The sequence below is a fragment of the Wolffia australiana genome, chromosome 5 (assembly GCF_029677425.1).
Source record: "Wolffia australiana isolate 7733 chromosome 5, ASM2967742v1".
Taxonomy (NCBI): domain Eukaryota; kingdom Viridiplantae; phylum Streptophyta; class Magnoliopsida; order Alismatales; family Araceae; genus Wolffia; species Wolffia australiana.
Window position 1 is genome coordinate 18,367,669 of NC_135839.1, and position 16,971 is coordinate 18,384,639.

General features: G+C 40.0%; 2 protein-coding genes across 3 annotated transcripts; both read left to right on the top strand.

Annotated features, from left to right (window-relative positions):
* The first annotated feature begins 922 nt into the window (after positions 1-922).
* On the top strand, positions 923-2,652 carry LOC144703658 (zinc transporter 4, chloroplastic-like). Of its 2 annotated transcripts, XM_078575887.1 has the most exons (5): positions 925-1,083; positions 1,169-1,226; positions 1,307-1,992; positions 2,054-2,203; positions 2,276-2,652. In XM_078575887.1, exons 1-5 carry the CDS (start codon positions 1,066-1,068, stop codon positions 2,579-2,581), a joined length of 1,218 nt encoding a protein of 405 aa, XP_078432013.1. In that variant the 5' UTR covers positions 925-1,065; the 3' UTR covers positions 2,582-2,652. The 2 variants fall into 2 exon arrangements, with proteins under 2 accessions (XP_078432012.1, XP_078432013.1); XM_078575886.1 differs by having other exon boundaries at positions 923-1,083; positions 2,054-2,652.
* A 56-nt stretch (positions 2,653-2,708) lies between these two features.
* On the top strand, positions 2,709-8,857 carry FVE (Transducin family protein / WD-40 repeat family protein). Its single transcript, XM_078575885.1, has 15 exons — positions 2,709-2,918; positions 3,890-3,953; positions 4,670-4,756; positions 5,530-5,592; positions 5,930-5,995; positions 6,108-6,182; positions 6,474-6,549; positions 6,799-7,000; positions 7,535-7,616; positions 7,720-7,793; positions 7,872-7,983; positions 8,095-8,169; positions 8,245-8,327; positions 8,394-8,493; positions 8,581-8,857. The coding sequence occupies exons 1-15, from the start codon at positions 2,791-2,793 to the stop codon at positions 8,680-8,682; spliced, it is 1,389 nt and encodes a 462-aa protein (XP_078432011.1). The 5' UTR covers positions 2,709-2,790; the 3' UTR covers positions 8,683-8,857.
* The last annotated feature ends 8,114 nt before the right edge of the window (positions 8,858-16,971 follow it).

The window sequence follows — 16,971 nt, forward strand, 5'->3', positions numbered from 1 at the left end:
TTAATGGGTAGCTCAATGTTCTAATTAACTTTACTCATAAACCAGCGAATACAAAAATAAACTGAACTGAATCTCGGGATGCAAATTTTCCTTATAATTGCTTACCTGAATAAAAAAACGGTCAACCATGTATTCACCCATTATTGGAGCAGTAAAAGCAAATAAAAATGAATTTGACTTTATCTTGTCATTTTCCAGTGGCCAATCGCTGCACGGCACCAGCAAGAAGACAAGCAGCATTCAGTATGTTCTCTAATCTCTCGAGCCATCCATACACTTTATCGTTATATTACCCAGAATAAAGCAGGATTACGTCAGCACATAAAATACATATAAATCGATGTAATGCTCTGATACTCCTCCCCCTGTTAGTATACTGGGTGATTGCATAGTTATGTCCCGCTTAATATGAATCTGAAAATTTTGAGATAAAGGTATTATTTTAACAGACTCTTGCGTGTCAGCCCACTTTATGAGATCGAACGTGGGTGATGTAACAATTCACAGAGTCTGAGGTTAAAACAAAGATTAATTAACAGACTTTAATCATCAATCTAACAAAATAAAATAAAAATCTCGACGAATGTGATTTGATTCATTACCACTCCATTTACTGCTGAAAGATGCTCATCTTGGGGTTTACGATAATCAGGGGGATCCGAAAAGGAGAAGCGGATATAAATATTTGCAACTCTTAAAGTGGAGGCATGCTGGCCATCTGAGACTTCAAAAAAATATGCGCTTAATTTTAAATGATCGAATAATAACGGAGCCGGTGGAGTGGGTTCGATCCTGACCGTTGGATCTCCATTAAACTTTAAAACAACTATTTTAAAACGGCACACTTTAGAGGTAAGGTTACCGCGGCGGATAGTGTCGACATTTTCTTAGTTGTCTCGAGCGGGAAACCATGGTTCATGGAGATCATAACGCAACGTCCGGGAATTGATTCTAGAAATGACGACATGACAAGTTGACAAAGAGGCGGCCGCCTCTCAACCCTCATCTCCCGGATTTATCATCGCCGGCGAAGCCATCGCTCCCGAGGAAGACTCGCCGTCGATCATGGCCTTGTTCTACGATGTATTATCGCATAAACTTCTCGATTTCAGTCCGATTACAAGAATTCCTCCATCGGAATTAACTTCTCAACTGTGTTCTTCTGCAGGATCTAGAGTCCCCGACGAGCATCGCTCGTTTACGAGGCGCTATGGGAAGATTCTCTGGTATTTCGGCAATTCAGAATCACTCCGTTTCTTCCGAAGAATCGACGAACTGAGTTCGTTTTCCGCATTCGATGATGCAGATTCCGTAATTCGTCAAGTCTCCGCGTCGGCGTCCGTGGCGGCGTGCTCCAACGAGGAAGCCGAAGTCTGCAGGGACGACGCGGAGGCGTTGAAGCTGAAATTGGTGGCGGTGGTGTTGATTCTCACGGCAGGCGTCGCAGGGATCGCGTTGCCATTGCTAGGGCAGAAGCGGCGGTTTCTTAGAACAGACTCTGGCGCGTTCGTCCTGGTGAAGGCCTTCGCGGCGGGGGTGATCCTGGCCACCGGATTCGTCCACATGCTTCCCGACGGCCAGGATGCGCTGAGCAATCCCTGCCTGCCGGCATGGCCATGGTCGGAGTTCCCCTTCCCGGGCTTCATCGCCATGATGGCGTCCTTGGGCACTCTGGTGCTCGATTTCCTCGCGACTCAGTTCTACGCCCGGAAACGAGACGAGAATCCGAAGACTGCTTCAATCTCTACATCGCCTGAAATCAACGACGATCGAAGGCTGGACATCGCCATAGCCGCCGTCTCAGAGGTCGAGGAGGCTAGCAAGCACGACGAATCTATGCACATTGTCGGCATGTACGCCCACGCAGCCGCCCACCGCCACAGCCACCCCCACGGCCACGCGCACTCCGGCGGCGCCGCCCCGTCGACGGCGGAGCGGGACGCGGACAACGGCGGCGAGTCGTCCCTCGCTCGCCACGCCATCGCCTCCCAGGTACGCGAGTTGATGATCAGATTCCGGAGATCCGAATTAACGCGGGGAGTGTGATGATCAGATTCTGGAGATGGGGATCGTGTCGCACTCGGTGATCATCGGGCTGTCGCTGGGGGTGTCGCGGAGCCCGTGCACGATCCGGCCGCTGATCGGTGCGCTGAGCTTCCACCAGTTCTTCGAAGGGTTCGCCCTCGGCGGGTGCATCTCCCAGGCGAGAACCGCGAACATTTCTCGATCGGGGGGATTGAGATTGAATCTGAGGGATTTGGGGGTGGAATTTCAGGCGCGATTCGGGGCGAGGGTGGCGGGGACGATGGCGAGCTTCTTCGCGATCACGACGCCGGCGGGGATCGCGGCGGGGGCGGGGCTGGCGTCGTTCTACAATCCGACCAGCCCGCGCGCGCTGGTGGTGGAGGGGGTGCTCGACTCGGCCTCGGCGGGGATCCTCATCTACATGGCGCTCGTCGATCTCATCGGCGCGGACTTTCTCAGCCGTCGGATGAGCTGCAGCGCTCGCCTCCAAGTCCTCTCCTACGTCGCCCTCTTCCTCGGCGCTCTCGCCATGGCTCTCCTCGCCTTGTGGGCTTAGCTTACCTTAGCTTAGCCCCCAATCCCCCCCCCCCCCCCTTAAAACCTCTCTTATTTAAACTGTTCTTGGAAGTGGGTCCCACATCTCGGAGGCGTGCTTTATAAGGCGGGAGTGAGGTTTCAGTTCGCGGGTTTCTCTTGTGGGGGGAGGTTCTTCGGTGGAGAAGCGGAGGGCGAGGAGGGAGGAGAGGAGGAAGGAGGTGAAGGGAGATGAGATATTTGGGGAAGGCCGGGCAGCCGTCCGTGGACGAGAGGTATACGCAGTGGAAATCTCTGGTTCCGGTGCTCTACGACTGGTTCGCCAACCACAACCTCGTCTGGCCGTCGCTCTCTTGCAGGTGGAGCCTCCCGCCTTCTGCTTCTCCCTCTCTCGCTTTGATTCGTCGCTTATGTTTTGTTTTTTTTTCTTTTTCCGCCTGTGATTGTTGTTTCCCTGCCGGTTTTCCTGTTAGGGTTTTACCGGGGGTTAGTACGGTACCGCGCTGTTTTTCTTTGGTTGTTTCTTTCTTGAAATTCTCCGCAGTTTGCTTCGTAGATTTTGTTATCTTTAAAAAGATACTTGTATGTGAGCGATGTCGACCGATTAACGTCAGGTAGGCAGATCATTGTAGACTGATTTTCTTTGCTTGATCAGCGAGTGCTTGTAATCGCGGCGTATTCTGTCGTCTGATTTCTGATCCATTTGGACGGTTCTTTCGTCCGATTGTCAATCAGAAAATGAAGCTGATACATTATTGTCGTGACAATTGGCTCGGCCAGTAAAAACGTAATTCTTACTTATCTCGGCCGTTGAATAATGAAAGTACGCAGTCATGCCGTCCAAAGAGATGGCGGTCCTTGTCTCATTATACTAGAAAACACAAATTATAATTGTGAAGAAGCTGCCATTCGGATCTTGGAGACTTGCGACGTTGCCTCTGAGATCTAGAGTCGATAGTTTTACTAATATCAGTTGCTCATTAATCGTGCGGTAAAGTAAAGAAAAATAATCGTAACTTTTTTAGCGCAAATGAAGAACGTCTTGCGATTAAGAACTCTTTATCGGTAAGGATGTGTTACCTTTTGATCGTTATTGTTTTGTTTTACGAGCGTTAGTTTTACTCTTTGTTTTCTGCGAGATAGTGATGGTTAGATGATGTCTCTGCGGTTTTAACTTTCAAGCATAATTTCGTATTTGGAGAAAATGCTCAATCTCTCTCATCTGCTTTTTCCTTAAAACTTCATTTGTCTACGACGTGAATTTTTTTTGGATCTTGTCCGCCTTTTCGCGTCATTGAAAAATATATTTTTGCTAATTTTCGGTTTGTAGATGGGGTCCTCAACTAGAGCAAGCAACATACAAGAATAGACAACGTCTCTATTTATCTGAACAGGTATGTAATGTCAAGATTATTTTCCTTGGTTCTTTTTATTAAACAATGTTGCTAGGTCTATGTCAGTAGTACATTATATTACTTCTCTCTGGTAACCCAATATTTATCTGCTGCGATTGAGGTTTCGTTTTTTCCACCTTCTGGACATTTTGTCGATTTATTTGATTTTGAGATTTATACTTGTGCTGACGAGCATGAGCATCTTCACATTTTTTCATGCTCTTGGAGCCTACGCCCCATCTCTCTATTTTTTCTCGCGCTCACCTTTCGCCTAAATTTAACCCAATGAATCGGGTTGAGTAACACAATTTTTTCCCACATTGCTTATGCCGTTCACTATTACTGTGCCCATAACCGACTTCTCGTTGGTGTTGATCGTCTCATTATTTTTATCATTGTAAATGAGCATCATAGGTTGTTCTTACGGAACACACGTCGAGGCACGTAAGAGAGATAATCTCTATCTATTTTTCTTTCACATGATGGGATTTCGTATGCTTTATTCTTTTCCAATTTATTACGGATGTTGGTTCTCCTCATTCATTTTAGCTTTCTTATTTTATGAAGAACCACAGAAACTTCCTTCACAATGTACTTTGCAGTTTCCTGTTACTTTGTAACATCTTGTTATATCTTAATTTCTTTAAAAGGATCTTGTTATATCTTAACGTGAATCTAACTTTGTTCTTTGGCTTATCAAATTCCCATCATTGCAGACAGATGGAACTGTTCCGAATACTCTTGTCATAGCAAACTGTGAAATAGTAAAACCGAGAGTCGCGGCTGCTGAGCACATATCACAGGCGAGGAGTCGTTTAAGTTTATTTATTTTTCCAATTTATTTCATTAATATCACGTTTAGAGGGTTCAGTTTGTGTGGAAGGTGTGCCCGAGGCTTCTGCATATGCATTCATTGTAGTCATTACCCGCAAGCTGAGATTCTTTGTTGGCGCCACCGCTACTGGAGATCAATACAACAAGATGTTCATCAATTCACCTGGGTTTCCACCCCTTAGACAGGCTGCATAAGTTTTTCAATCGGGTTATTTATGTATCCAATAAACCAGATCAGATTGCCATGATTATGTAAATAGAATTACATTTGTCCTTCGGAACAAATGACAGCTGCGAGTTTACCTTATATTTTCTTCAGTACCTTCATAATCTGCATCAAAAAAATTGTATGACCGCCGTTTACATTTCCCAAAATTTCAATCATTTTTCAGGACCTTCTTTAAGGTTTCGATAGGGTGCACGTTCCTAAACTTTTTGAATTTGGCAAAGAACAATGACTGAGGTTCGTTTTGTACGTAATATTTAATCCGGGGAGTCACAACAGCTTACACACCCGTCGCCAGTAGCTAGTATCATCCTTTCGTCTATTAACATATTTTCTCCGCATGGTCGATTATTTTTATTTTGGGGTGATAGGATTAGGGTCTCAGATTTTAAGACAAGATAATTTGAGATTCGTCATTCCTCTTGGGGTGAGCTTTGTGGGGTTTGTCCTAGCGTTCGTTGATAGATTGTATCCGGGGGAAATTTGCACTGATTTGATAGATTGGATTACTTTCAGTTCAACGAAGAAGCCCGTTCTCCTTTCGTGAAGAAGTTCAAAACAATCATTCATCCCGGAGAGGTAAAATTTTCCCTGTCCAGTGCAAAATGTTTTGATTCTCTTTTTAGATTGGGTCTTCTGGTTTGCACTCGATATGTCAAAATAATCTTCGGTTGATATAGCTTGAAATCACGATAGGCCTCTAAAGCATTTTGCCATTTTTCCATGATTATTTCTATCTTGACCCTGGAGATTGATGTGATTAATCGAGCTCCCCGGCTTTGTGTTATTGCTCATCTCGAAAGTTCCATTTTTGAGTAGCACTGATTAATTGGTTGCCTTTGACTGACATCTCTCACTATTTGACTTCCGAGCTTCATGTGGTGTCTTAATCTGGTTACTACAATTTCTTGTGCAGGTCAACAGGATTAGGGAATTGCCACAGAACAGTCGTATAGTGGCCACACATACTGACAGCCCTGATGTATGTTTTGCATTTAATGCTCTTATGGCCGGGAAGAATCCTGAAACGATTCTACCTTAAGGAGTATATTATTACTTTTTTGGCTAATAAGGTCACTTCTTCTGCGTTTAAGGTTCTCATATGGGATGTCGAGTCTCAACCAAATCGTCATGCTGTCCTCGGGGCGGCTGATTCGCGCCCTGATTTGGTATGTTTATTCGCGCCCTTTTGTTTCAACCAAATTGTAAGATAAGTTTTATGTTGACGTTCCTCAAGGTCATAAAGTAACAAGAAATTATGGTTTAGTTTCACTCTGTGCAACTAGAAATTTCTGAAATTCATCTTTTATTTCCTAACATTTCTAATTGGTGTAAAAGTCCGATTATGGTTTTTTTCGAATTTGGATAGTCCAGATGATGTACATTGGTCTTCTTTTCTTTAATTTGCGAAGGATTGGTACAAGTTTGAACGCTTCTAACTTAGCTGTTATTTTCAAAAGATATTGACAGGACATCAGGATAATGCGGAGTTTGCCCTTGCAATGTGCCCCACGGAGCCTTTTGTTTTATCTGGAGGTGTAAATCTTATCTTTTTCTTCTTCGTTTCTAACTATATCTTTCTCTGAGTTATTTCCAACTAATATATATGTTCACCTACATATTAAAATGTTAGATCTTAATCTTCTGTTTGCAGCAAGCAAATTCGTCGTTCAAATTTTTTTGAATCCTTTACGCAGATATTCACTGTAATAAATCACAAAATAATTTTTTTATTAAATAACTAAATAATATCTGAACCATTTTCTTATTATGATGATTCTACAGGGAAAGACAGGTCGGTTGTTTTGTGGAGCATTCAAGATCACATTTCTGCGGCAGCAGAGGCTTCGGCCAAGTCTCCTGGATCGTCTGGGAGCTCTGTAATTAAATCATCTAAGGCTGGCAGTGATAGCCCAGTAATCGGGCCACGTGGGGTTTATCTTGGTCACGAGGATACAGTGGAAGATGTGCAGTTCTGTCCTTCTAGGTAACTGGTCTTTATCTGGAACCAACCCCACGATTTCTCACTTCTCTATTATTCATTATATTTCTAGGAACTTGTAACGAATCTTTCGATGATGGGTTTGAAGAGCGAAATGGTGTCGCCTGATTAATGTCGAGTGACGATGATGATTTCGTCATCATCATCCACCCAGATCTTCTTTCAAAAAAAAATCATCCACCCAGATCACTAGATGGATCAAGAATGGATGGCGATGATGATGTAATCTAGATGTTTACCAGTATAAAATAGTTCAAAAAAATATATGTTTACCAGTAAAAAACTTGATGTCGATGGCAATGGGACGAAAATTTATGAAAATTTTGATTATTTAAGTGACATTTACTCTCTTTCTTCTCTCTCTTTTGCCATCTCCTCTCGTATTTGTCTTTGCCTCTCTCTCTCGTCACACATCGTCATTGTCCTGCCCTCTAGGCTTCATGGATGCCGAACCCTATGGCTGATGCTTTTATTTAGTTCACTACAAATTACTGATGATTGTCTTTATGTGAACTCAAGCGCGCAGGAATTTTGTAGCGTCGGAGATGATTCTTGTCTAATATTCTGGGATGCTCGTGTTGGCACCGCACCATGCATTAAGGTGCCCTTTCTTCTTTTATAGTTTGTTTTTCATAACTTGATAAACCAGCTAATTGCAATCCCTGTGTGATTTTACTTTTTTCAACGTCATATCACTAATATAGGTCGAAAAAGCTCATGACGCCGATGTCCATTGTGTTGACTGGAATCCTCACGATCATAATCTAATTCTGACCGGGTAATTCGTTTTCCATGTTAGGTCAGGCCGCACATTTCAAGATAAAAATTCAGATTATTATTGATTCTCTTTTTTCAGGTCGGCGGATAACTCTGTAAGAATGTTTGACCGCCGGAATCTCACGTCAAGTGGCGTCGGCGCTCCCATTCACCGATTCGATGGTCACAAAGCCGCTGTTCTCTGCGTTCAGGCAGGGATGCTATTTTTTCTTTCTTTTTTTTTTTTTTTTTTGAACTATAACAAGGGATGAACACCCGACGAGCAATGCTATTTTTTCTAATAATTCCTAATGTCTCCGCAGTGGTCGCCGGATAAAGCATCAGTCTTTGGGAGTTCTGCGGAGGACGGTTTCCTTAATATTTGGGATCTCGACAAGGTTTGAAGATCTCATCACAAATATTTCTTTCTCTTCATTATTTCCTCCTATTTCTCCTGACCCATTAATGTAAAGGTGGGGAAGAAGCAAGAACGCCCAGGAACGAGGAACCAAAGCGCTGCTCCCCCTGGTTTATTCTTCCAGCACGCCGGTCACAGGTATGGAAAAAGCAATATATTTTATAATTTTCTACTTGGGTTTTTCTCACAAATTGGCTCGTGTAGGGACAAGGTTGTGGACTTTCACTGGAACGCCTCCGATCCGTGGACCATAGTCAGTGTATCTGACGATGGAGAAAGCACGGGCGGCGGTGGAACTCTTCAGGTGAATTCATTATTTAAAGTTTTATTATTTCGAAGTAATTAGCTTTTAGGTTGTTTTCGTTGAATTTTTGTTGTTTTGGGCTTGTAGATGTGGCGCATGAGCGATCTGATATATCGGCCCGAAGAGGAGGTGCTGGCCGAGCTGGAGAAGTTCAAGCAGCACATTCAGGCGTGCACCCAGAAGACTTGACCCGCCAGAGGTATGAAAAGACTTTGCTATCGGAAAAATATGTGAATATTAACCGCAGTTTTTTCATTACATTTGCCAAGTTTCTGCTCTATTAGGATCAGTTCATACGTCTCAAAGTAGTTGCCATTTGATCGTTTTTTGGGAAATTTACTCTGTACTTGATTTTCTGCTTCAACTTGTTGTTTCAGCGTCTCTTCCCTAATTTAGATTAAAAATTCAGAATATACAAAATTAAATTCATTTAATTTTAAAAGTGTTATTAGTCAATGAGAATAGAATTAAATGAATTTAATATGTGCCATATTAATCAATGAGAATATAGAAAATTAGATAATTGAGAATGATTCAACATCAGATCATGATATCTAAAATTAGCTCGGTCTTTTTGTCCTCTATACATTCACATGATATGATCTAAATATAGACCCCTGATCTTTATAAAAAAATATCCTTTAATTTTTTCCTAATTAAAATTTATGGAGTGATTTGATGATATTCTTGAAAATAATATCACTTTGGTCCATTCTGACATCCCAAGAGCATAGGCTTAAAGGAGTGAGATTCTGATCAAAACTTTTTTAGAGAAGGAACTCAGCCTTTTGGGCATGTGTCAATGAGCTGTGTGTGTGCTTCATCTTTTTCAAAACACATCTCTTTATCCTAATTCCAAGGTTATCAATCAATAGCTTAGTTTTATACCATCCCGCACCCCACCGTCTACCACACTGCTTGCCGCGTGCGTCCTACCTCTATCTAGCAACGCTAATACATCCATATCACTTGCCCCCCCCCCCCCTCTACCTCTCGTTGATGCACAAGTTCGCCATCTCTATTTGATTAGCAATGGTATTTCATTTATTTACCCCAATACATTCATGCCACTGGTATCTACTGTCATCCAGCACCATCAGCTAGGGTATCTAATAAGAATAAATTATAATTATCTCTAGAAACCTTAAGAAAATTCCAAAAGTTAATGTACAAATTTCTATAAATTAGGTAAATTTGGATAAATATTCCACCTGTTTCTTAGAATTATATAGAATTCTTTTTTAATAATTTTATTTCATCAAAACTATATTTAATTTCCTAATGATGAATATTCAATCATAAAAAATATAATTAAATCTCACTTATTCAATACTTTCTCCTTATATATTCTATACCTGCTTTCTGCTCATAAGGAAGACTAAAAATACTATTGTAGATACGAATCCCTAAATGACAAAATTAACACTAATTTCTGGTTCACAAAAGAGGTAGGAAAGCATTTTAATGGTAAGAGAGAATTTATCAATGGCCTCCACGGCTCATGAGAGGAGAGGGGAGGAAAAAAGTAAGATTGAATTATGGATGATGGATCCTCATTTATTTTGTCCCAATCCATCATCTGTCCCACTAATGGACAGATAGCTGGACAAATTCATTTTCTTCATTACTCATGAGTCATGTATATGAATGAGAGCTGACTGATGATGAAAAATGACAGACAGACAAGAGACAATGACAGATGATGGATGATGGACGAAGAATATATTAGTCCAGAAAAATCAAAATATTTTTTTATTTGGATTATTAATATTCTATGATACGTATCCTATATTATACTGAATATATTATACTATATTATACTGAATATATTATACAACTTAATATACTGCCTATAAATTATACAATTGATACGTCGGAGGACAATGCCAATTGTCACTAAAATGACTTCTGTACAAAATTTCATAAGCATCATGTACAAGGATGATGGTTGTCATTGAATATAAATGAGAGTAAGTTACGTTGTATAATTTTGATATCATTTTACTTTAATTTGCTTTGACAAAATAAAATTTATATTTATTTACCTCCCTCGGGAAGTCTAGTAGTGAGTGAGGTCATTTCTATGACTGGTTGTTAGGCCCCTAACTAGGCGGCATTCCCTGCCCAAAGGCCTGCGTGCTTATTGGGAGGGTGTGTCCGCGTTTTCGGCTCACGACATTAAAGGACTGAGTCATCATGGGTAGCGAGGCCCAAATACCTAATATTTTAGGCCATTGCCCCTGTACGTGGTGATACACTACAGACGGTGCACGCGTCCATCCACGTCCAAGGCGGAACGGATTAGGTACGGTCCACGCGTGTTGGGCGCGCGGGCTGATAGGTGTGTGCGTGCGCGCACCTAGCGTTGCGCACCAACGCCAAACGCCACGCGCGGGCGCCAACGCTACGCATGAGCGCCAAGCACCGCGCGGGAGCAGGAAGCGTCGTGCGTGGGTGCGAGACGCGCAAGTCGGGCGGTGTGTCGCGGGTGCAGCGCACGGAGTTGTGGGGGGTGCCGCGCAACGGCTGCGCGAGCAGCACGCACATTGCGTGTGGGGGGCGCGGGGCCAGGGAGACATCCGGCCAGGAGACCAAGTCATGTGGTGCGCTAAGAGCGCCGAGACAGCACAGAGGGCGCGTAGCGCTCCCGCGGCTAGTGCTGGGCGCGCAACGCCCAGCTTGGGGGCGTCGAATGCGGCGGCATTGCGCAGTCTGCACGCGAGGGTGTTGACACGGGCGCCGGTGGCGTGTGTGATCGTCAAGGCAGGGGTGGCGTGTGTGATCGCCACGCCTGCGGGCGCGCGACGACCTGCCAGACGCACTTGTGTAGCGGCAGAGCGGGTGCGCGCGGGGAGCGGGCCTTGAGGTGGTGTGGCGACACTACCATGGCGCGAGGCGCCTCGTCTCGTTCATTGTATCACCCCTCACCTTCCCCCATGTAATAGCCCCCACAATGATGTACTATTTTATGATATTAATGCAACGACCCTATTCCCTGAGGGGGCTGCGTCCCCACCATCTCCTCTAACCCCTTCTATGCGATCTTAAGCATTTGCAAAGCTTCCGCTGCAAGAGATCAAGGCTGCTCAGTGTTTTGCCCTGAACATTGAGGCCAGCACACACCAGATTCGAGCAAGAAACCTAGCTCGAGATTTGAACGCGTGACAATGGTACTTAGAGATATATCTAATATAATAGTTAGACAGAATGTGAATAAGATTAGTAGATGATGAGAGTGAAGAAAATATGCAATATTTATGTAATCTAAAATAAACGAGATGGTGGTAATAAATATTTTAAGGATATGCAAAGAATTATATTTCAGACAAATTTGCTTAAGGATTTTTTAGGACTTGAGAGATGATTTACTAATGAAAGACAATTAGTAGTATACAAAGTAAGAGATAACAATAACCGATAGTTTTAGGACTTGAGAGAAAAATTAGGTAGAGTATTATAAAAGAATAGATATTGAGATAGATAATATAAAATATATATTTTTTATTTTTCATAATATATATAAAGAAATGAAATAAAAAGGAATAGAAATGGGGATGAAAAAATAAACAAGAAGCTATTTAAGGTTTAACCTGGGAATTAATCATAGACAGTGTGTTTATTATTTTAAGAAAGTGTGGATAGGTTGATATGCTCAAGGATTTTTTATAAAAAATTTAAATAAAAAATTGATGATAAAATAATAAAGAAACAAGGAAATGGGAGGTTAACATACAATGTTTGATGAAATGTCATGTCGAGGCTATCTTAAGAGTTTCAATCCTATCTTTGATTCCCCTCATGAGTATATCTAAATCCATGCATTTATCTAAGATTGAAATTAAATTTATACCTAAATGTTTAGACCAAAAATCCAAACCATCTTGTTTCCGATGAGCTTAGGACAGGGCACGTGTCACCAGCCACTAACTTTGGCATATGTCCCTAGCGTCCATCCTTTATGTTGGGGAAACCTAGATCTTCCCTGAGCTTCTTTGGTGCTTCCTTAAATGTCTTGAGATGTTAAGAGCTGTCACAAACCTCTTAGAGCTCTCTAATCTTCAGGGAAGGTCCCCAGTAAGTTTCGGTTTCCAACACATAATATATGTACAAAGATGTCAAGAATTCCCTCCCAATAGCCAGGATTCTGCTATGTGCTCTGCTCATTGCATGTCTCTTCTATGTTGGGGGAATCTGGCCATGCTGGCTCAAAGCCTGGTCAATTTTTGTCTCTAAATTATTTAATGTAACAGCCAAGTGGGCTGCAATCCTTTCCTCTTATTTTTATTGTCCCGCCAATTAAAAAACATATCAGTAAGTCCCATACCAGAGAAATTATAATTCTAAATGCCTATTTAAATCTCAGACTGATATATTTTCTTGTAAATCAAACTTCTATTTTAAGCGCAAGGCTCCAGTTTCGGCTACTTGGGCTCTTTATGGTGGACCAATGGGATGTGTATGTGCTTAGTGGAGATGACCTGACGATGCACATGTTTAGAGCATATCTCTTGCTGGAAACAATTTCGATTGGGTGCTGATACCACCTGCTTGAGTGTTGTGTTCATTGGTCATGACTGATGGTGGTGCTTTTGTTCTTTCTTCTCATGCAATTCTTTGATATCTCGTATGCTCTTCCATCATGTTAAAGTCATGGGCTTACATCATGTTAAAGTCATACTGTCCATGTAAACATAAATTTATGCTAATGATCTACTCAATGTATCAGATGTAAATTTCAATTAAAATGAAGATAAAATGCATCGTAATTAAAGAAAAAATTTATTTAAAATGTACATTATTGATGTATAAGATTTGATTGGTCAACAATGATTGTTTATCAATAGCGATGATTGTCCCTACAATGATGCCAAGTACCAATGGAAATATCATATAGGAGGATGATGACTGTCATTAATGATGACTATGAAAGTCCATTGGCAATGGACGTGTGTTGACAATGACAATATCACCAATGAAAATAATTCTTTTTCAATGAAGATGACGATTGCCAATATGGTGATGAAAAATAATGCCAACAGAAGCATCATCAAGAATAACGAGGTGACACTGATAAGGACAACTGTTGTTCAAGGACAAAATGTGAATGTTGCTAAGATAAAGAGGGAAACATCAACAAAAGAGTCATTGATGAAGATGATGACTGTCATGGATGATGATAATGATTTTCCTCATTGATGACTATGTCAGCATGAGCAAGAATGAAATCCCACGATTAGACTGATAGTAGACATCAATTGAAATATCAGGGAACATTCATGTGAAAGATGACATCAGCAGATCTCAACGTCAATGTCAATTGAAATATCAATCAAATTTATAAAAAATATAACAAATAGGCTACATGAGAAAATGTTTAAATGTAAGAATTAAAATGAAGATTACCATTCACATGTGCTCATCAAAAGAAACATCTTGGTCCTCCTTGTCAGATGAAGGTGTTGGTGACATCCAAGAGTGAATATTATAAAACAGTTAAATTGTTTCCAAATTTAGTAATTTGTCTTTGTAGGTCATCTTTAAAAATGAGAAGAGCCATTATATTGGCATACTTGTGGCTTACAATGAGAGAGAAAGGTGGTTGGAGGGTGAGAGGCCAAGAGAGATAGGGAGATCAAGAGAGGGAGAGTGAGACAAATATATGCAGAGAGAGAGAGAGAGTATTGGGAGATAATGAATGGGAAAGACCAAGAGGGAAATAGAGGTAGGTGGTTAGAGGGAGAGTGAGAGAGAGAGAAATAAAGAGAGAATTAGGAGATGAAAGAGAGACATGTGAGTAGACGGATATAGTGGGAATAGATGGAAGTGAAAGAGAAAAGGAGATTTGTAGATAAAGGGAAAGAAATATACTACAATAGAGAGAGATCAAGAAATGGATAGGGTGATAGGGAAATGGATAGATTCATGGAGAGGGAGACAGTGAGAGGGAAATGGAGATCAAGGGAATTTTCACAAAGAGAATGAAAGGGAAAGACGGTGCAGTGGATGGAGGGAGAGATAGAGTGAAAGGGAGAGTGAGATATCAAGAGAGGGAGAGGGCAGTGATAGATCATTTTCTTTTATTAAGTAATGGAGATCACCAAATTAAATTATTAATTTTTTTTGTGAAATTAATTTTATATTTGGTGAAGTGTTAGACACTTTTTGACAAAGCCAGAAATTTTCTCTTAATGGTATTTATATTTTTAGTTTAGGAAGATGAATGGGATATCATTCTAAAAATTATAAAACTAACATAACGACAAACATATTTATAATAATAAAATAATTATGCACATTAAACTATTTATATTATCATATAAGCAATATTATAACCATGAAATGTATATATTGAAGTTTTCATTTAAATGAACTATATGTTTTTAATTCTTATTATTATGTCATTTAAGACATTTATGTTATGAGACAATTGATGCCACCAGCTAATATTTCAAAAGTCATTACATAGTTCTTACATGTGCATGAATACACTTTTTAACTTTAAGTGATCAAGAGAAATAAAAAGATCAAGGAGGGATGATCAGTATACTTTAATAATATAAGACCTTCAAGGAAAAGTATTGAAGAAATAAGATAAGGGAGACATGTGTAATAAATTACAAGTTAGAAATTTATTTTATCATGTCTTTCTTCTTATATTTGTGATTTCTGCACCAGTGGCTGACTAAGTGAAACATCTTTCTCAATACTCATATGGAGACGTGATTTGTATGTTTACTTCAGTTAATTTCTTGAATCTCGAGTATTACTTGCTAAAAAATATCTTCTATTGGAAACAGATAAACACTAGATGTTAGCATTCTCAATTCTTGCCCTTTCTTGATTTCTTACCATTCTATAGATAGGATTAGTTGTATGTCTCTCTCCATATCTTAAGACGTGTTTCTTAGCAAAACCAAAATAACATATTTGTTTTAAATATTTATTTTATCTATTCTCAATTATTTCTCAACCCAAGATCTACCCCATCAATATCTTACTTTATTCCATCACTTCCTATTAATCTTTTCTTAACTATCTTGAAAATCGACAGATAAATTAAGAAGAATTCATTTAAAATTTTTTGTGATGTATTAATAGAGTTATCAGCTAAGATCATGTAAAGTTTTATGATTAAATTCAATTTATCCTATGACATTTTCAAAACCTAGAACCACATTTATCAAAATCAAAACAAAATTTTAGTTGGGTTTTAGATTATTATTTCTCAACTATTTCATCTTATGTTTTGAAAATCCTCACATAAATTTCAAGGTATTTTCTTCATAATTTTCTTAGAGATCATTCTGTTTACCTCATATCTTGGTCTCTCCCGCTCCTGTAATTTTTTTACTTTTTAAAGGATTGCTTGGTTAGATGTAATATCCTAAAAACATTACAATAAATTTAAATCTCTAAAGAATGATTGGAAAATAAGGAAGAATATAAATCAGTACAGTAAAATCTCAAGTTATATACTATAAATGACGTGAGTCGCTTATTTGAATATTGATTTGACTTTATATAGATTTAAATTTAATTTATTTTCTTTATTTTATTTACTAACAGATTTCATTTGATGGATTTCAGAAATAGCTTCTTTGATCTACCACACTGATAATTGAACTAGCCTCGCCTTCTCCATGATAGCTACTTCAAGCCTATAGGAGATGATCACCAATCCAATATGACAAGAAAGATTGAAGACTGAGGCAATAGATCAGACTGATCCACAGGAATGGGCAAGAGGGGAAGATGAAGAGGCAGACATTAGAAGAAAGATATATAAAAAGGTTGGTAGGCCCATTTCCACATGAGGTGTGTAAGTCCGAGTCACAGTATCAACTATAAGGCAATCACATATCTTGAGATGAGTGGCAACACAATAAATTTTTTGAATATTCATCATTATTCAGTGGGTCAAGATTGAGTGAAAAAAGAAAAGACTCGTACTCTTTACCATCATTTTTTAATAGATTTTATTTGATGGATTTCAGAAATTGCTTCTTTGATATACCACACTGATAATTGAACTAGCCTCACCTTCTCCATCACAGCTACTTTTGGGTGTTTGATGGCAGACTTCAAGCCATGATAGAAGATAATGAAAAACAATCCAATTGAAGGGGGAAGGGGGATCTAGGGCTTTGAACCTAGTATAAATTATACTTCCTTGTACTACTATTTTGTTTCGAGAGAAGTTATGTGCACAAGCAACAACAAAAGCAGGGATTTTTTAGTAAACTACAAGCAGAATAGAGACACAAGGCAGAATGTAGAGCATTTGTTACCATAATAACATGTAGCAGGCAAGATATATTTGCTGTCTTCGTGTAATATATTTAAACTAACTACGACGTATTCTTTCAGAAAAATGGCATCCATAAATGTCATCCATAGTGGACTGCAACTTCTGGAACATATCCTGTTTTATTTTTATCGCCTTCACCCATAACTAACCGTGAGCAGTTTGGTCCTAAA